At 44.1% G+C, this 21,412-nt stretch overlaps 1 protein-coding gene across 3 annotated transcripts; it reads right to left on the reverse strand.

The window, feature by feature from the left end:
* Nucleotides 1-290: 290 nt before the first annotated feature.
* Nucleotides 291-21,090, reverse strand: PPP4R3B (protein phosphatase 4 regulatory subunit 3B). 3 transcript variants are annotated; one of them, XM_085054185.1, is made up of 16 exons: nt 20,622-21,090; nt 19,249-19,304; nt 13,272-13,370; nt 12,130-12,750; nt 9,154-9,231; nt 8,852-8,968; nt 8,104-8,220; nt 7,631-7,762; nt 7,216-7,318; nt 6,487-6,528; nt 6,077-6,235; nt 5,692-5,861; nt 4,925-5,064; nt 4,283-4,446; nt 3,622-3,824; nt 291-2,874 (listed from the first exon to the last, which is right to left on the reverse strand). In XM_085054185.1, the coding sequence occupies exons 1-16, from the start codon at nt 20,761-20,763 to the stop codon at nt 2,779-2,781; spliced, it is 2,439 nt and encodes an 812-aa protein (XP_084910311.1). In that variant the 5' UTR covers nt 20,764-21,090; the 3' UTR covers nt 291-2,778. The 3 variants fall into 3 exon arrangements, with proteins under 3 accessions (XP_084910311.1, XP_084910312.1, XP_084910313.1); XM_085054186.1 differs by having other exon boundaries at nt 3,622-3,746; nt 4,283-4,467; XM_085054187.1 differs by having other exon boundaries at nt 4,283-4,467; nt 20,622-21,086.
* Between the last annotated feature and the right edge of the window lie 322 nt (nt 21,091-21,412).

Raw genomic sequence — 21,412 nt, forward strand, 5'->3', positions numbered from 1 at the left:
GCCATTCACAAATTAACTCCAGGTTAGAGCGTTTTACAGACTTTTGGGGCAGTTTTGCAGTCCCCAGGTCCCAGTTTGGTATAAATCACTTGAAGTAAAAGGAGTTGCTTGAGTGCAAAGCTGAGGCTGGTCCCAGCAACTCAGTGCCAGAGTAGCAGAGATCTTTATTAGTCCTTTACTGGTTTGGCTTTGGCAGACTCAGAAAGAAGCCAGGAGAGGTCACCCTTTGCCCATGGCATGACCTCACTGACAGCCACAGCAACTCCCAGATAAAGACACAAACCCACCCATTCAAGTTTCATGGAATTTTTATTAAAATAGCATTTATAACTGGTACACGTTGGCAGATGTTCTGTTCTTTCCCAAAAAGAGTGGCAGTGGAAGAAGCCCAGGCAGCAGAACAAACGTGGCTGCCCACCAGGGCAGACTGGGAAGGAACACCACAGCCCCAGGCAAAAGCCACTTAGTGCTGGGTGTAACCTCCGGGGATCGCAGGTTGGTGTGTAACGGGACATCTAATGCCACTTCACTGAGTCCTCTCCTAGTAACTATAAAAATGCATTACATTCCTGGTTTTGCTGAAAACAATCTCATGTTTGTCTGAGTGTGTTTTTAAAGCTCCTGCCAGTACTGCAGCGAGGCGTTGGGGTGGTGAGGAGCAGAGCAAGGACTGGCACACTCCAGAGTCCTGTGGAGAACTGGGCTTGGGAGGCTGTTCATCGGGAATGCAGGTCCATGCTCCAGGTGATGCCACTGCTCCTCCTCAGGTGAGTGAAGGCACATCCCAGGGAACTGCTGCTCTGTGAATCATTACTGATGGAAAGACTCATGGGGAAGCAAAGCAGCCTAAGAGTGAGCACACAGGGATGATGCTGCAGCTCCTCTTCACTGGCAAACATTTCCTGGGAATGGGGTGTTGCAGAGTCCTGTGCCAGGTGGCCTGGAGCTCTCCAAGGACACCACTGTCCCCAGGTCCATCCGAACACTTGTGTCTCGCTCATGCGTTGGGAAGAGCTCACACATTCCCTCTGGCATTCCATCCAGTGGTACAGAGTCACTTGAAACCTGCATGGATAACTAACCTCAAACGATATCCTACAACAGCCACACTGAGAATTCTGAGTTCACTTACCATGTGTAACAAACCAAACAAAAGCAAAAATTATGGAATTACAGGGTCACATTTTAATTCCTGAATTTTACAGTTCAGCATTAATATCACCACATGTATACAAATGGTGTAAAACAAGTACAGTGGTATCTTTAATACAAAATAAACTTCTGTTTTATGGAAAAAACTATACTTCATATCTACACAGACAGCCCATCTTTTTCCAAACAAGAGCTAAAATTAAAACTAACTACAAAAATCTCCAAAACAGAGAAACTGCTTCAGTTTAAACTATTCCAGGAGAAATGGACCCATAACACATATTACAAGAGTGATCTATGTGGTGGACTGCAGCTGGTTCCATCTTTTAACATCTCTGACACACAGTCGCTGGGAAATCTCATTTCGTCATGATCTCAGATCACATATGGGCAAACTAACATTAAAATATTTACAGTTCACGTGCTGCTCTTGAAAATAAAACCTGGACTGTTTGCCTCTATCACCTTGCCATGAACTCACCTATTCGTGTCATAGTTCACTCACGTATGTGGAATGTGCTTTTGATTTTTAAAAAAGCAGCTTTTGTACCACCCCCAGGTTCAGGCGCTGCTTGTGGATTCCGCCTCCAAGCCCCCAAGGTGTTCTCCTGGCCATAATCCCATCTTGGTCCAAACCGACTTTGGTGTTAAAATGCTGCTCAGTCCATCACTATGAAAACCTTCTTATTCCCACCTCAACCATGCAATTTCAACTCCCAAACAGGGAAACAGCTGCTCCGAGAGGAGACAGCACTTGAACACTGTGGGGCGCGGTTGGAATTCGGGCTCTTCCCAACCTGAAGCTGTGGGATGTGCCATGCACAGCCACACCGTGACACAAGCAGCTCCTGGAGACCCTTGGGAAGCCACTACTCCTTGGCATAGATATTTCTGGACGTCTCATTGACAAAACAAGCAAAACCTTCCATTTTGAATCCAGCTTCCATTCTCTCCTCTTGGAAAATACAAATTAAAACTTATTTTAACTGTTTTAAACAACTCAACATGCACTATAACTGCAGCGTCCCTCCCTCCAACCACGAGAAATGCAGTTTAGTTGGTAATAAATGGTCCCAAAGTATGGATTGTTCTTATGCAAACAGAGTTAGTTTTCCCTTAATTGTTTTTAAAAGAGGCACTGCTAAAAGAACACAACTGACAGCACCATTACAAAATTAAGATTACTGGGTTCAAAATTTAAGCTTGAATTTTATTTTTTTCCTAGTTCTGTTAAACACTGGGGAAACCCTGCAATATTTTTAAAAAAGTGTTACCATACCTTTCCCTCCCCCTTTCCCTCCCGACACCTGAGACTTTCCTTGCTGAGAAGCCATCATCCAGGTTCTGAGAATACTAACCCACCTTTTTTTTTTAATTTTTCATTTTTTTGACAGCCTGAATGGCAGACTCCTTACTTTCTAGAAAGACATTAAGTTCCTTGGAAGCTTTGTGTTTACAGAACTAACCCTTTCTAGCTGATACACCGAGTTTCTTTTGCTACCCCTTGTATTATCTTATATACTCATGGGAGAAAGCTTTCTGAATCAGGTTCTTTTTAGCTCTTAAAACAGTTGCAGCATTTGAAACCCCGTAATAGAAGTTCTTATTCCAAAGTTTTGGTTTCTTTTATGAACCCAGACGAGGTCTTTTCCTTGGAGATGTCTCCTCCTCTTCATCATCATCTTCATCATCAGGATAATCCACTAGCCCAACTAGACTTCCCTGCCAATTAGAAAAAAGGAAATTCACACATTGAAAAAATACCCAGGAATGTGCAACTTTAGTACTCAACCTCCAGCCAACCTGTCCAGGACACACCAGCCTGCAGCAGCAGGTGTCTTGGTGATGCCTTTGGTACCCCAAATCCCATTTGTCTGGAGAGTGGTTTTGAACCTCAAGCTGCAAAAAATACTGGAGCTTCATTTCTCCTCTAGGTCTGGACTAAGAAGTGTTTTTAAATCACTTTTAGCCCAGCTGGACAGGTACAAACTCCAACATGCCGACTGACATCCCTTTGGCTGCTCAGCCTTAGCGGGGGCAATCAATTCCTGCCACACTTTTCCATAGCTGCTCAGGAGCTCAAGGGCTGAGGATTCCAATAATGCCCAGCTGAGTTAGGCACCACAGAGAGGTCACTCACTGCATTTGTCTCCTCAAAAACCCAGTGATTCCCAAGCTGGAGGGGCACTAACAGAGTTCCCAAAATTCCTGATTTCCTTTGTATATCAGCCACAAAGAGCAACAATGGGGGAGGGGAAAAAGTGGCAACTGTGAAATGACGCAAAAGACGCAAGATGAGACTGTGCCCAGCAGATTCCAACAGAGTCCAACCCCACTCATACCTCCCCCAAACCAGTCAGGAAGTCACTGCATGGCTCAGGGTGAATTTATCCCCATCTCAGCCCTGCTGCCCACAGGGTGTTGCTGCTGTTACCCCAGGACAGGACAGCCCCACACGAGTTCTCCCACCTTGGGGGTCGGCACGGCCGGGCTCAGGGCTGTGTTCTTGGAAGAGGAGCCATTGGAGCTCGCTGGTGATGTCTGAGCTGCCACGGATTTGCTGTTTGCACCATTCGCACCATTGGCTGCGCTGGCTGAGTGGGAAAAAGTGAATTTGAATCCCCCAGCTGAAGTCCTTTTTGGAAGATTTTCTTTGTCTTCACTCTCCTTAGCTGAGGGACAAACATTGTCACACTTAGGTACCAGTTGCACACCACAGGAAGTACAATCCACATCACAGTGCAATAGCAGGGCAAGAGCTGACAGGTTTTTTTGGTTCCAATTCGGCTGCAAGTGACAGTTCCCCAGCCAAGGCCATCCAGAGCCCACCTGCAGCACACTGAGCAGGGCCCAGATACTGAGGGCATGGGGACATGGCTCACCTGGAGCACACAGGCACTTCAAAGTCCTGCTTTTGAATGCCATTTAAACCAGATGCCTGCTCCAAGCAGTTCAACTTGTTATTTTAATCCTAAACTGGCTTGCAAAGACACGTTTGGATCTCATGACTCAAACTACACAGAATCCCCTGTACTGCTGCTTGAGGTACAGAGCACAAACCACTGCTTAGTTTAGGTGATACTCCACATGGAGCACTTCCAGTGCCAACAAACTCAAACTGAGTAAATACCTTTTTTAGTTTCCATAAATTTTTCATAGCTATCTGGAAAATCATCCTCCTGTTTTGACTTCTCAACTGGAGGTACAACAGCTTCACCTTCTTCCTCTTCATCTTCATTGAACCACATTTCTTCATCCTCCTCCAAGGCTCTGGCATCCCTGCGGAATCTATTGCTACGCAATATGGATGGGACACTGTAAGACACACACGGTGATTCCAGCTTGGCTGCTGTTTCACACTCGGGATCAGAGATGCCTTCCAGAGCTTTAGAGGTGATTTGGTGCATTTAAGAAGGCAATCCAGCTCCACCTCTGGTTCTGCCCTCACCCCAAAAGTCACCAGCACCCCAGCAGATGATGAGCCAGACTGAATCCCAAACCAGAGTGACAGAGCAACATTCTGCTCCTCTTAAAGTGAGAGTTTTCTGAACGTAACATTTAATCCCCTGGCCAACAGCAGCTCTACTACAGTTGGCCACAAGGAAAGGCAGATGGGGCTTTCCTCTAAATGCGAGAATTTTTTACCAAGAATGAAACCCAACCCCAGACCCAGCCTCCTGCTCCTGCTGCCCTCTGGGAAAGAGAAAAGCAAGGAGCAGCCCTGCAGAGTGGCAGCCCCAGCCAGGCTCAGGGCACACAAACTGTGACCTACCTGTTCAGCTTCTGGCTTTGTCGGTCCTTCTCTTGCTCGTACTTTGTCTTCAGTCCCTTGAACGTCTGAACATATTCAATAGATTCAAGTGCATTATAGAAGTTTTCAACTATATGTGCAATAAGGGACTTAATATCTTCCTGCAGAAGAATAAAACACGGTTTCAGTCTCAAATGGTCAAAGGCAGAATTCAGGAAGCTTTTGAGTTTAGTCTGGAAAATAACTGATTTCTTGCCCAAAGCCCAAACATTATTGTACAAGTTTGTACAAATGTGAAGCATGAAATCAGATTTATCTTTAATAGAAGGGCTGAGATCTAGAAATAATTATTAAGCTTCCCATAGAAACAGACAATAGACTCATCACTGTCCCAGCTGTATTTGTGATACCTTTGTTAAACCAGGATACTTTATCTAGGATACCTGTAACTGTTCTCCCCACAGGCTCCAGCTCTGCCCAGTCCTCAGCAACTACAGCAGCTCATGTGGGGCCAGGAAACTTCTGCTCAGTCCCCCTCTATCGAGTCCCTCACTGCATCAGGCAAATCCTACAATTCCTAATGTTCTTCTTGCTGGAAAAGACAGCAGCTACAATATCCTACAACTAAAAACTGCCCTTCCCTTTCACAGACCAGAAAAGATTCCCAGCAAAGCCTACCACACTTCAAGGCACTGGCAGCAAGTGGCTCAGGAGCTGCCAAGAGTCCTTTTTTCCAAGGAGCTGGGTGCTCCTGCTTATGACAGAGCTGGAGCTGCAGCAGAACTCACCACTCTGATGAACTCAAACAGCTCAATGACGGCAGAGTTGAGCAGGTTGTACCGAGTGCCATTATCCAACAGGGCATTGATAACTGGCTCAAAGAGGTTGCCCTTGGTGATGTAACGGTTATAAAATTCATCTTTCAGGCCAATTATCCTCCTCATAAAGCGGAGAGCACCTGTAGGAAGAAAAATTCAAGGATTTAATAACTGCAGACCATGACTCACAGAAAGAAATGAAACACCTGGTGTTACCCCCAAACCAGGAGCATTACCATCTCATTCCCATTCATTTACATGAATTCTAAGCTCAAGTGTACACTGGCACTGAAACACCTTCCACACAGTGCACACCAAGCCTGGAAGAAGGAAATCACAACAGCTCCATACTCACACAAGGCCAGAAAGGTGTGTTTTGAATTCATCAATACCAGGACTCGTCTTAGCAAATCTTTGTTCATAATGTAATTCTTGATGTGATATGTGTGATGTTCCACACAAAAAGTAAGCAGCTCCAAAATTAAGGCAAGTAGTTGTGCTGTTTGGTAATTATCTGCAAGGAAAATTAACAATTTAAGCTTTCAGCAGCAGGGTTGACTAAGAAAAAAAACCCCAGTAACTTAAAAACAGATGAAAATGTTCCTTCAGCTCCTGGTCATCCCAAGTGAAGCAAAGCCCCTGCATCTATTTCAATAAAAAGTATCAAAAGAAATAAAGTGTGGGAATACTTAATTTATTTTTTAACAGAATACCATACACAGCATACAAGTCAAGTTTCAAAACTCAAAGTCAATTCAAACTTACCAGGACAAATTGTATTACTCTTAGTGGATCCAACTACTGCATCTGAGAAAGTCAAAATAAAAACAAAAATTAGAAAAAGGTTTTCAAAGCACTGGCAGTATTTAAAAGATGGGGACAAACAATCAGTTCTACCAGATGGTGAGATTTTTCATCAGATCAAAAGTTTCTGTGAGCTACAGGGACCTAAATTTGCAGAAAGAATGCAGCCAGGTGAGATTTCTGTATTTAATTTACCTTACAAAGTTTTAAATCCATCTAGGTGAAAATGCATAACCTAAAGCTTAGAAATATTATGTAGAATAAAAACATCAATTCTGATTTTTTTGAATTATACATTAAAATGACTACTACAGGTATTTTACCGGTTTTATTTTTGTGTAGGATGTGCAAAACATTTTTTTTTTTACTAAATACTGAATATGAGACCTAGATATGCTCTCTGCTTTACAGGAAGTATTTTTAAATGCAATTAACAATTGTATATTAGCATGATTAACACCAAGGAAGTCCATCTTTCACAAAGCACAGCATGAAGCTACAGCAGCATCCAGAGCTGCAGGAAAGAGCTGAAAATTGCTGCCAACAGAAGCTCTGCCCCAGGGGGAGCAGCACTTTCCCACAAGTACATTCCCAGCTGGCATCACAGGCTGATCCCTGGGACCAGCAGCCAGTCACTGCCCAACACCACAGGAGTAAAAGGGGGAAAAAGAGGATGAAAACATTCAGTACCTTTTTCACATTTATCTTCTGATGTATTGGCCAGAAGCGGCGCAGTGAGAACGTGCATACAATGGTTGTAGAAGAAATTGAGAAATTCACTTTTTTCTGTTTTCTAAAATCAAAATTACTTTATTAAACACTGGAATTTATATGTAGGCTTTTGAATAACAAAGAATAGTAACCAAGCTAGCTATCACCAAAAAATCCCCACCATGCAAACATCTACCGAAAAAACATCAGTAACTCAAAATGTCTGACAAAACTTTTTTAATGAACACCTTCACAATGCCCTGAAATGGAAACTTTAAGCTTGTTTTTGGCTTGTTTAAATTCAGTAGCAGAGAAAACACAGAGAATATCAGGTTTTTAACTTTGCTTAAAAAGACAGAGGAGTGCCTGCACCCCACCCCCTGCATCTCCTTACATTGGCTGTGGCCAGCATATTCTCTGGGTCAATCAGAGTTCTCAGCAGCCCCATTAACTGAACAGCTCCCCCGAGCTCCGGATCCGTGTCACAGATCATCTGCTCAATGACCACATTGATGAGGAGGATGTCCTGCAGAAAAATCCCACACAAACACACCACCAAACAATTAGACACAGTTTCAACAGTGGAAAGCAATTTCCAGTTTCTTTAACTTTTTGAAGACAAATTTTTCAGTGAGACTGAAGAACTGAGAGTTGCATTTGGATACAGAAATTCTGTCAAGCACAACCCTCCACACCTACAAGCCTTGTTAGTCAGACTCTCATAACTGTAAACTCATGGAATAACATCTCCGAAGTGCTTGTATATTAAATCTACTTTTTCCTGTATTTCTAGAGGTTTGTTTTGTTCTTATTTTTGTTTCCTGCTTGCCCAAAGACTGGTATATTCAGCAAATCTCTGAGACTTACATCATCACTCTGCTGGGCCTCTTGCATCACAAATTCTCGGACCATGGATGGGCTAAATTCTACTAGATAAGAAAATATATCTGTAGCAGCAGATCTAACCTGCAGATCATCCATTCCCTAATAAAAAGAGAAATTAATTAGCAAGAACAAATTAAGTTGGTATTTATGATCAAGTAAAGCTGCAAATAATAGGCAGTCCAAAGTTTTGAGAACACCTCATTACCAGAGTTTCTATGAGAAATACAGTAATAGGGTTACAGAAAAACGACAATAAACCAGCAAAACAAATTGCAATGGTCAGGCATCAACATCTGCTTCAACCACAGGAGTGAAAAAAATTCAGTTTTCCCACTGCTCATTAGGACAGATTAATCTGCTCACGACAGGATTATGGGATCTTTCGGGAGGAACCAGCCAACAGTTCAAGATTATCTAAAAATACTTCTCTGGCTCAGGGCCAGCAACAACCACAACAATCCAGCTGCCACAGGACAAAGAGCCTCTTCCAGTTTTGACACCCCCTGGTCCCAAGGACTGCACTGACCACAGGCTCACAGAGAGTGAAAATGCCCAGGGCAGCCACGTCAGGCACTGCAGAGATGGGGAGAGCCTTTGGATTGGGAATGCTCCCAGCAACTCCCACTGTCAGCACAGCAAAACTGACACAGAGGGGCTCAGCAGAGCCCAAACTACTTCAGTGGCTGGGGGTCTTCTACTTGGATTAAAATCAGCTTGAATTTCCACTCACCATTACAATTTCAAGAGCTGGAAGAATTCCCAACTTTGCCAAAGTTTTGAAAAATGCATCTCTGTTCTGAGGTTGTAACGTCTGAGAAAAGGCGCAGAATTCCTTGAAAAAGTTCACCTGTTTCACAGGGAGAAAGTAATTATAGGTTTATTTGGGTCAGAAAACTCTCTGAAAGGAGGAAAGAGTTCTATTTTGTAGCAGAGTTTGTGTGCTGGCTGATGCTACAGAAATCCCTCAGTGACTGCAGAACAGTTTCACTGTTTTACAGTGCCCTAGAGGAACCCCCAAGAGCTGGGACTTACCAGTTCACAACGCTTGTCATCATCTGTAGCTTCATCTGTTAACTGTGCAAAAACTTCTGATAAAAACTTCTCGTCTTCCTGTGCAACACAAAAGGAACACACCTTACACAGCGCCTCTGCAAAGGAACAACTTCCATCCTTACAGGATCCAACCGTGCAGAAAGTCCAACTCTCCATCCAATTTATCCCAAAGAAGGCAAATGCCAGAGCACACATCCAGCGGGATCATCCCAGGGCATTGTTTCAGCACTCCCTCTGAGCAGCAGAAGCCGGTCCAGGAGACCAGAGCCAGGTGAAGCTGAGCTCAGTGATGATCCTTAGAACTGCAACTACCAAGTGCCAGCCAAGGGACAACTTTGCAGCCATGTCCCCATTATCCTAGTCACAATAAAACATCTTCTCCCACGTGTAGACCCTCTGCTTTGGCAAGCTGGGAAACCTTCTGGACTATCTTGGCTTTTCACATTCACATCCTTTACTACAAAAAGATACTTAGGTATATACAGGACAATACCTCACTTCTTGCGAAGCATTTCAGTTACCCCATTGCATAAGATCAAGAGATACATGAAAACCAGGGTGAACATCAGCATCTCTCAAGGGTTTGGGCACTTTCTGCCCTTTGATTATTCTGCACTCCTTCACAGTGAAAATAGTATTGGCATTGTCTCAATTCAAATGTTTCTGCTACCTTTTAAAGACAATATAAATTTGAAAGCAAACAGTAATATGCTACAGCATTACAAAATTGTGCATCACTGTATGAATTCAGCTCTATAACTTTTGCATTGAACATGAACAGAATAGCAGCATTCCAATAAATATACATGAACTTTACGTTGCATAACATAGAGTGTGCTTACCTCTCTATTTGACTGAGTGCTGTCACTAAAATCTCTGTGCTTAATTAGGATAATTTAATACAGAATTTTTACAGTTACAGCAATGCCAACCAAAGCCTAGCAAACTTCTTCCTGACAATTTTAAGACGTGGGGATAGAAGTGCTTTACAAACAAATGATACCTGGAATCAATATTACAGGGAGAGCAACATACACAGATTTAGTGGTTTATTTTAAGCTTTGCTGGCTTAAACAGCTTAATTAAGCCTGCTACAAAAAAACCAAACCCATACTACAATCAACAGCAGAATGGTAGAAAATCCCTACTGCAGAACACCTGAGCACAGAAACATCTCCTGCTGGTCTGAGGCTGCTACACAGCCCAGTCCTGCTGTCCTAAAGCACAGGATGGATGGAGGTTCCTTTCCCACATGGCTGCCCTTCCATCAGCAGCAGCACTGGGATCTAGTGCTGTGTGGCACGTAGAAAGGAGCTTTACTGCCGTGGCAAACACAATCTGCTGCTCCTCTAAACTGCCTTCTCCCAGGGAGCTTTGCCAGTGTATTTAGGGTAACAGGATGTCCAATGTGTTCCCCAAAGGCAAAGGAGCTTTAGAGTTCTTGTGCCCAACAAGCTGATTTACACCACAGGGCTGCGAAAGCAGACCTGGACCTGAGGTCCCCACTGCCAGGGCATTTTCCTCAAGTGTGCTGGAACAGCTCTTCCATGTGTGCTTCTTAGGATGTAATTCTCAAGGACCAACATTTGCAAATCATCATGCATCTCAATTACAGACTTTAAAACAAGCAAGCAAACCTATGTGCCACACACTCCACCTATGATGGCAAAGACAGCCATGACAGAACCAGCAAAGAACTGTCAGAGGATTTCAGAACCTTCTGCAAAGAGCACTTGAAGTAACACCAAGTCAGTTTTCTGTTACAGCCACAATAAATACTAAATATTCAGTACTGTACAGCCTCAATGAAAAATTAAGAACTCTACAGAATTAAAAATCTCTAAATGCAAACAGGACTGTGGCCTCAGGAGAATAATACTGAATTTATTTTTAGTTTTTGAAAATATATGCAAAAGTATTTAAAGGAAAATCTTTATTTAACACAAAGCCATTAATTTGCAAGAGAGATTTAATTTTTTGTTTCTTTCTGCTATTGAGCCACAAAGAAGATAGGAGAAAAAAAGCAAATTGCATACTCATGCAATTCTCTGCAATTCAGTTTTGATTTATTTTCCAGTCCTCTATTGAACTCTTTACCATATTCCACCCAAATCTGAAGTCATTAACATATTTCACATGGACATGGTGTATCTCCAGTGCTCCTCTCTTTCCACCATTTTTACTCCCTTCCTCTCCTCAGCTCTTCTTGGTGTTTCACAGAAGCTCTCCACACTCACCCCAAGAGGTCTGTTATCTATCCTGCCCAAATGTACCATTTTTGGACACAGATAAACAGAATAAAGCCACTTTGGTACCCATCAGCTTGCAAAACACAGCACCATCTGAAAACCCCAAAATGCCATGAAGTTCAAGCAGCTCTTCATGGAGGCTCCTTCCAAGGTTCCCAACCAGCTTGGAGCCTGCTTCTGACTACAAAGTGTGCAGGACAGCTTTTCATGAAGTAGCAACTTGGTTATTTATTAATTATTACTTCTGGATATCAGTAGGAAAAAAAACCCAGGAATTACTGAATTTTGATGTCAGCATGAACATTTGAAATTAGTACCATGATTTAACAGTAGTGTAACAGGAATGGTTCTGAACATGCTCTTTTGAATCACAGATCCAGAATTTGTTACAAAAACAGCAGAAATGTCCCTGATACAGAGTACAAGAAGTTGTCTGTTCCCTAAATACTTACACAAACTAGATCAAAAGGTGTATGTTGCTTGGGAATCAAGGAGAAAAATCAACTTTACAACCCATTAAAAAGTATAAATATACTCACCTGAAATGAACCTTTTCAAAATACAAAATCAAAGATCTCAGAGAGCAGGGGAAGCTTTCAAAACATTGTGAAAACGGAAGTGTGCACGATTAACTGTGATCCATTTTGAAACTACAACTACAGGCATCTATACACAATCCATCTAGACCAGATGAAAAACCACTTACCTGCAACATACTGACAATCTCAACTTTGTTGAAGAAAATAAAGGAAGTGAGGGTAGAAAGAAAATTCTCTTCAAAAACAGATGGTGTCGGCAAGATGATGTCCTGAATATACTGTACCCTGTAAGTCTGGTGGATTTTTTGCCTGAGTTCAGAGTCTGTAATAGGAATAACCTCCTTAAATTTTGCTGTTTTGGTCAAGAACTCCCTGTGCCGTTTTGGCTGAGCCAAAGAAGGATCATACTCGAGGCATCCCACCACATCCATAATACACTCGTCAGAGAACATCACCTCAAACAGAGTTGCTTTGTTGAGGAACAAAATCCCTCTAATAATTTCATACAAATGATGCAAGCCTTCGGTGTTCTCTAAATTCTCGCACACTTGGAAAAGCTGTAACAGTTTTTTAATGTAGCCTTCATTCTCCAAGGCCAGCGCCAGCTTTTCCCTACGGATGGGTGAGGAGAGAACAGAGGTAACTAGGTCAGCAATCTCTTCAAGTTTGTTGAGTTCACAAGTAGGAAGGTCAATCAAAGGACTGGTTTCAGGCATTTCCTCTATGTGCTCCTCTTCTGACTCAATAAGGTCCTGCGTGACTTCCACCGAAGGATCCTTACCCTGAACCTAAGAAAAGAGTGCACACGATTATTGTCTCATCCCAAAATATACACAAAAATGAGTAGGTCAGTAACTGAAATAACAACACAACTCAATTGCCCAGTTTGTCCCAAGGAAGCCACTAGGGAATCTGAGCTCTCTGATTCCTCACATCACTTTTGCAGTTCCACTGCACTCCAACAAGCTGCTTCCTGAGGCCAGCTGGGAGAAGGACAATTAAAACATGGAACTCTGGCAGTCCCCTTTTTAATGAACACAGTCACACAAACACCACTCCCCCACCTCCCCAAAAAAACCCACCAACCACCTAAATCCCACCATTACAGTGATTTTTCAAAAGCCTACCATTTGATTAAGAAAAGAGCAACTCATGCTCTAAGCAGGGGCAATTTAAGATCTTACACAAAAAATAACAATGACTATTTGCTTCTTTTACAAGCAGTTTTAAAAAGGATGCACAAAAACATCAAGTCACAGAAGACACTAAAATACCTGGAAAAAACCAGCATGCTTCATATTTACTGTACCTGGCAGATTTTTTCCCAAATTTCATCACAGCCAGCTTTTTCTTGAAAACTCAGTGCTAAATCATAGTTCTCTGCTTCTGACCAAACAATCAGGGTGTCCTGTTTGAGATAAAAACAAGAAAGTAATGGTTGCTAAATGGTAAAGTAAAACAAGAAATAGGTCTGCACTGTATATTAATCTCTATTCTCTTACAGCCAATGTCTGAGAGTAAGTAACTTTAATTAAAGCTACACTTGTCAAAAAAAAGAACCCAAGACCCTAAAATACTAAATCACCTGCTCTGCCAAAAGGAACATCAACTTTCTTTTTTGCCATTTTATGACCACCACCTTACACAGAATATATTTAAATATACTCTTTTTCATATCCAAGCCACTTATGATGGCACTTTTCTGCAAGCTATGTTTCTTGAACCAACAGTCTTGAAGTGGGAATGCACACACTAAGATTAAGAAAATCTGCAATGTAACAATTTAAGGATTTTCATTTGCAGTAAAGTAGAAACAAAACCCCTAAGATTTCAGTTTCCCCCTCAGAAAGGTTTAAGGCAGCCCCTAGCAATGTGAGAGATAATACCTAGCTAATGTACAAACATTTCTTTCTGAATTAAAAGCCATACAGCTTGAATAATATAAAACTCCTAAGTTCTTACTTAAATTACAATCATCTTGCCAGTTATTTTCATTTGAGCCAGGTTTTTTCTCTTACTATTGTCTGCATCAATTCAATTTGTGCACTTGCACAGTAGATCTGGAAGTTACAGTGGAATTTCTGAATAGACTAAAATGGTTTTTGAAGAGGTTTTATTAGGACACTTGCTGCTGTCCTATAAGGAATGCAAGCCTGTACTTCAACATTCAAATACAGAGTGGTTGTGGTTTAACCCCAGCTGGCAAGCAAGGACCACACAGCTGCTCACTCACTTCCTCCCACCAGTGGGATGGGAAGGAGAATTGGAAAAAGGTGATACTTTTACTGTTGAGATAAGAACTGTTTAAAAAATAAAAAAGTAAAATATAATGAATAATTATAATAGTTATGACAATAAAAAGAAGAAAAAATATAAAACCCTTGCCAGACAAGTGATGGACAACAGAGCTGCTCATCACCCAGCTGAGCAGTGATTGGCCCTTCCTGGCCAAACCCCCAGTTTACCCACTGCCCCTGTTATCCCATGGTGTGCAATATTCCTTTGGCCAGGGCAGCTCTCCTGGCCACAGCCCCTCCCAGCTCCTTGTGCAGCTCCTCTCTGGCAGAGCATGGCAAACTCAACAGTCCTTGATTTAAGGTAAGCACTGCTCAGCAACAACTAAAACATCCCTGGGTTATCAATGTTGTTCTCACCCTAAATCCAAACCACAGCACTGCAACAGCTACTGGGAAGAAAACTAACTCTATCCCAGGCAAAACCAGGACAACAGTTCACCAACCTATAGCAAACTCATCTTCATGTAAAAATGTCCAAACTGAGCAGCTCTCTGCTAACTCTGCAGTACATTTGATGAGCTCCAGCAGAACTGTTCAGCATTTCAAGTCGGTTGACTTCCTGCACTGTTATCACAGTTTTTAAAATACTGAAGTGTTTTTTAACCACTAGTAAGCCCTTGCTTAATGGTTAGTAAGGCAATTTAATTCCCACATTTATGATGTTCAATATTCACCACACAACTCATGCAGGCTTGTTAAGTCTTTACCTTCTGCATCACTTTTAGTGAACACAAAATATTAAGAGTGGTATCTTTAAGCTCAGCAAAGAAACCCAAAAAACCACCTGATTACAGATACCTGATATTCCTTAGGAAGTTTCAGGGGCAGTAAGGTTTGAACAGACCTTTGGAAATGCAGTTATCTGGCCTTACATACGTCAGGGAGCACTCCTGTATTTCCAGGTGAGGGGACTAACATTTGGGAAGGACTGCTGGCATGGGACAGAAGGTTTCCTCTTCCATCAGCACAGATATTTGGAAACACAACAACAAACACAACTTCCCAGCTGCTACAACTATCACTGGGAACATGAATGAGCATCAGCAGCACTGATACAGTTTTAATTCTTCAGTTCATTTCTACAGTAATCCTAATCTCTTGATATCCACGTGGAGTTGCGTATTTTCGGGGTTTTGTCTTTGCCCTCCTTCTTCTTTTAAACAAAGTTTAGCATCACATCATTGTTGACAAATGCCTACCAAAAGATGAGCTTCCTTCTCCCAAAATGTAATCAGAGGCCACACTAAAACCAGTGGAATTTGCACAAACTCAATGCTTTTTCTTTCTGACCCATTTTTAAACATTTCTTTAGAGAAACATAGTTTCCCTGTTGTGGAAAGAACCGAGTTCAATGCACTGTGGTTTCAGCACTGTTGTGAGTTATTTATTTATATTAGCTTCTCCTGTATTACACTTGCACTTCTATCCTACAGCCCCCTACAAATACTAACAGGGAGCCTCTCTGCTCTCAGGCTCCAACTCACGTGCACAAATGGTCCGAGTTCTTAGAGCTGACATGGTTTTCACTCACAGCTGTCCCCCCTCATCCCCAGCTCAGGACCGCTGGATCTCTGTGTTTACCGTGTGCCATTTCAGAGCCAACAGTTCAACCAGGCTTCAAGGGAAAAATAGGAATTGTCAGCTGCAGGCACTGAAGAGCCTCATCAGCTCCCTGATTTGGTTCTCTTTCAGAGATTAATAAAAAAAAAATTTTTAATTACAATTTTACGGCTGTTACAGAATTCAAAATGTGAAATTTTTATCTTGAAACATTCTGTGGAAGTACTGATGCCATGACACTCAACATCAATGCACTCCCAGGTAAGCTAAGCCTCAGAGGTGCTTCACTGAACAAAGGACAACACATGCATTCAGTAGCCCTATTCATAGCCCAGGATGATTGAAGTAAGAGAATTAATGCAGAAACTTAAAATGACTCCATGCACCCAGGGACTGCAGTCAAATTTGTGAAAATTCTCGAGTTACTGAATGGCACTCGCTACAATCTGTACTACCCACACAAAGCAGAAGTTATATAAGCTTTTCCAAAAATATTTCAGAAAGACTGAAAGATGGTTTCAAGAGAAAATAATTGTCCAAGACCAATATAAGACATACTCATCTGGCACACACTTCCTGCATGACCTCAGACAACCCACGAAGAGCACAGACAGAGAGACACCTTCCAGGCCTGGCTCTACCACTCCCACCTGCTTAGAGGCGATGCTGCTCCATCCACGAGCAGCAGCAATGTTCCTTAATTCACTCAAACACTATAGAAAGACAAAGAATAATTCCGAACAAAACTTGAAACTCAGAGTAGTTCCAACTCCTCTCCACTGCTGGTACTGGTCTGCACAGTGTCTGCTACTCCACCTCTCCGTGTTCCTGCGCTGCACCATGTCCCCACGCCAGCACCAAGGTGCTGCACAGGGAAGCAGACGGGGAACGTGTGCCGATAAAAATGAATCCAGCAGGAAGACATGTTTCAACTGACTCAGTTCTAAATCTAACCTGCCACACAGTAACGTGAACACTCCTGCTGGCACGAAATACAAAATAGGAGAGAAGAAGCCCTCTGGCAACTACTCAGGCTGGCTTTAACAGTAGCAGTGCAAATGTGTTAAATCCTGGCCGCAAGGAACTCTGATTTTGCCTCGAGCAAAGCGCTCTGTTGTCACAGGAGTGATGGCAACTCTGGGCAAAAGACAGGATTTGCACACGTTCTTCATCTCAGAGCTGCAAACAGAGCATACCTAAAGGAAAGGTAACACCAGCAGGCAGCACTTCCAGGAAGGATTTCTGTAGCAGTTCAACATCTTTCAGCCATGGACATGCTCTTCTGCCAGTTCTGCCAGGGAACAGTAACCTCAAGCAGAGGCTTAAACAACAAAAGGGTGTGGTGCCAACTCTTAAAACTGCTCCTGCCAGAGCCTCCAGAACAAATCTGACCCTGCCCTCTGGCTAATGCAGGGTGCCCAGCAGAGGTGTATAACTCTCAAAGCCTACGCCTCAAAATCCAGGGGGACCTAAAGCTCTTGAGGTTCTCATGTTTTTTGCATTCATCTAATTAGAGCTAATTTTACACTGTATGCTGAGCACCTTGGCACCTATGTCCAATCCAGGCCCTATTTCCCTTGAGAAAGCAGTCGTGATGACAGTGTGCCTAAAACCTGGACAGAATGAATTCCCCAGGAACCACAAACACGACTGAAGCAGGCAGGTAACAGGCCTCTCCTGTCTGGGGTTAGCCAATAGCTAGAGCACGACTTGGCACTAACAGTGTAATACCGGAAGTCCCAGACTGATGCACAGCACTGAAAAATCAGTGCTTGGTTTCGTTTTTCACAGGATGCTGTTATGCAAATCACAATTAAGCGTTAAGTAGCCTCTAAGTCCACTCAAGTCATTTACATGAAGACAGACGTGCAGGCAGGGCATGTTTCTTTTCCATCAAGCTGCACTACCCTGAGGCTTTCCCCAAATCCGAGACGATCAACTTGAGGACAATGCCCTGTGTCAACTAAAAGCTGCACGAGGTTACACAAACCTTAAAGACAGAACAGCGAAACAAACGCCTTCTGCCACAAGGACACAAAAGCATTAGTATCAGAAATAAAAGCCAGCCAAAATAAACCTCAGCTCGAGTTTTTCTAAACTATGATCTACCTTTCCCACACGAGAAATGGCAACAAAAGCTACCTAAGTCACTCAAAACTTTGATGCCAATTAAGTAAAAAAGGCCTACAACTAATCAGTCGTAGTTGCAGGAAACAGGGTGTGAAAGGAAGCATTTTAAAACTTTACAGCAACAAAATCTGCATTTGTATTTCATTATGTATAGGTTTCCTCCAGTAAACAGGAAGCAGTTCAAGACTCTTGGCTTCTGGAGCTCTGCAGAGCTCCTTCCTCAGCATGGCCACCCAAGGAAAGCCTACAACCACCAATCTCTAACAAGTGAGAAGCAGAAACCACAGCAATCAGCCTTCTGGAAAGATTGGCCCAAGACCCCATCTCACTCTTAACCTAAAGTGAGCCAACCAATGCTCACGAGATAACAAAGTCTCTCTCTCAAATTCTCACACTGTAACTTGTCACTATAACAAAATCCTTAAAGATGTGTCCCTCCGTGACACAGGAAGAACAAAATTACTGTTTTCTAGTGCTGAAACACTTCTGGATACCATAAGGATAAAGAACAGTATCAAACACTGAAAGGAAGGAACAGAGACTCTACTGTAGAACAAAGGAACAGACAGAAAAAAAACCCTAGAAAACCCATGAGAACAATGCAGGCAGAGACATCAAAAATTAATGTTGAAAAAGGGAAAACAATAAAAGCAGAAAAGATTCAGTAAGCTGATTTTTTTCAGTGGATGAAACAAAAATAACCTATTAACACAGCTCCCAACTGTTTTACTTCTTTGTTTGGCAGGAGGTTTACCCCTAGGAAAGGTAACTCTCACCATGGCTTGTGGCCTTAGCTATGACAGCAGTTCTCAGGGCTTAAAATAAAAATTAAACAGCAACAACAAAGAAAAAAGTCCCATAAAGACAAATTCCTTCATGTCATTCCCTGAAAAAGAACTCATGAAGAAAAGAAATACACTTCAACAGAGCTGACCGAAGTTTTGCCCCCTTAATTCTGCAATTATTTCAGACGGCCTGGGATGGGAGACAAAAGTGACACATACATGTTTCCAATTATCTTTCCTGTACTGATTTCAATATTTATCCAAATTGCAAATATTATCTTCAAGCCTGAAGTCCAAAATGTTTTTTTCCTAGAAGACCCACATATTAATTTCTAGAATGTGAAGTGTTTAGCATCTACAGGCTTCTAAGCAAGTTTTTCACCTCTATAAAAAACACCATCAACAATTCCATGTCATCCCGCTGTTCCTTTTTTTCCCTACAAAATGCTATTACTCCGAGCACAAAACAATTCCTCAGCAACCAGAAAGAGTAAAGCCTAGCAATAATACTTGCCTGCTGTTTTTGATATGCAGTATTTGGATTTATCTTCGATTCTAATAGTAGTGAACCTGTAAAAGGTACGAAGAGAGATTTACTGAATTCAACAAAACAAACATCTCCACACATCTCACACCACTGCCCACGTGCCAGCCAACACATGCTCAGCTTAATCCCAATCTTACAGAAGATCCACAAGAACCGCCTCCTTTAAATATAATTTCCTAAAATAAGCCAGGTAACACAAAATTCAACAGAAATATCCCTATTAACATGCATTTTTTCTAATTTAGTCCAAAATGCACTGTAGCACTTCTTTTCTCCTGAAATCTGGTGCAAGAACCGGCTTGTTTAGTGGTCTTTTAGACCAACCTACACAAATTTCAGCAGGTAACGTGCTGCCCCGCATAAAAATGTTTTTGCCCAGAGAAGCCACGTGGGCCACTTGCTTTTATTCCCTTCAGCTGCCCTTCAGAAGTGAATTACCCAGCTACTAGAAACGCAGGGACTTTATCTTGTATATGCAAGTAGTGTATGTCTCCTGGCAACAGCTCCGGAACAATTTATACCAGTCTTAGGTGGTTTATTTAGCACATTAGCACCTGTCGGCTGACAAAGTGGGGAGCACGTACCTCCCCCCTCTAAAAAATACCCTTTAAGATGACTTTAAAGTGCAATAAAACGCGAGGGACGCCACCCGACTCGAATACAACCAGTGAATTCCTGGGAGGAAAAAGAGCAACAAACAAACAACTTTTTACAGCAGTGGGAACGGGAGCAAAAGAGCACCTCAAAAGCAAAGGATATTGCTCTGAAAGTGAACAAAATGTCGTCACATGTCACAACTTCAGCTCTGTTCAGGCTGGGGAGCTGCAGCTGGCTGGGATAACTGCATGGAGCTAAGTCAGGGCAGGTTTAGGATGGATACAGGAAAAGGTCTTTACCCCAGAGGTGCAGGGCACTGCCCAGGGAATGGGCACAGCCTGAGGCTGCCAGAGCTCCCGGAGCGTTCGGACACTGCTCCCAGGGCTGCACAGGGTGGGATTGTTGGGGTGTCCTGGGCAGGGCCAGCAGCTGGGCTGCGTGATCCTGATGGGTCCATTCCAGCTCAGCATATTCTATAATTCTATGAACTGTGAGGGGAGAAGTCTAAGGCCACGATAGCAAACGCCGCTGTGGCTTGTGGGGGTAAGAAAACTTCGCACGGAGCCGCCAGATAAGGGAAGGGAAAATATAATAGTAATAACAACAATAATCCTCTGGGGTCCGCCAAGGGAAGGCACCACCGGCCGAGCCCGGCGGCGGTGGGGGGCAGCCCGGCCGGCGGGGCCCGGGGCCGGGCGGGGGGCATGGGGAAGCGGCCCGGGCAGCCCCGGCCACGCTCTCACCGTCCGACTCGGCGCGCACCAGCAGCGACATCCCCTTCAGCCGCTCCACGTAGCTGGAGGAGACGTGCCCGGTGCCCCTGTCGTCCCATTGCCGATCCTCGTTGAGCGTGTAGACCTTCACCCGCCGGCGGGTGTCCGACATGGTGCAGCGCCGGGCCCGCTCCGCCTCCGCGGGGGCGATGGAGCGAGGGCGGCGGGCAACGAGCGGGGCCGCCGGGCCGCTCAGGGGCACCGCGGGGCCTTCAGCGCGCCGCTTCCCATGGCGAGTCGGCGCCGCCGCGCCCCGGCCCGGGCCTCGCTGGCGCCGCTCCGCCTCGGCAGCTACCACAGCGCCGCCGCCATCTTGTACCCCGGCTCGGCCGCCTTTCTCTTCCTCCCCGCCCGGGCACGGGCTCCCCTCGCAGGGGCTACGGCGGCCGCCCGCTGCCGCCGCGCCGCCGACGGGACGGCGGCCTGAGGGGCGGGGCGCGCGCGCTGCTCACGGCCCGGGCGGCGCCGAGGCGGGAACGGGGAGGCGGGAACAAAATGGCGGCTGGCCTCAGGCGCGGGGGTGCGGGCAAAGCGCCGCCTGCCAGTGCTCAGAGCGGCTGAGCGGGGAAAGGGCCCGCACGGCCTCCCGAGGAAACTTACAGTTAGCGAGTCCGTTTGGGTGTTTTTTTTCTTTTTAAAGTATGTTTAAGAGCTGGTGCCGCCGCTGCCGAAGCACACGCCTCCCCCCTCACGGCACAGCAAGTGCCACCCGCCGCCCGCACACAAAATGACGGGCGAGCTCCGCAGCCCGGCCAGGGGAC

The sequence above is a fragment of the Lichenostomus cassidix genome, chromosome 3, assembly GCF_008360975.1.
Source record: "Lichenostomus cassidix isolate B80296 chromosome 3, HeHo_3.0, whole genome shotgun sequence".
NCBI lineage: Eukaryota > Metazoa > Chordata > Aves > Passeriformes > Meliphagidae > Lichenostomus > Lichenostomus cassidix.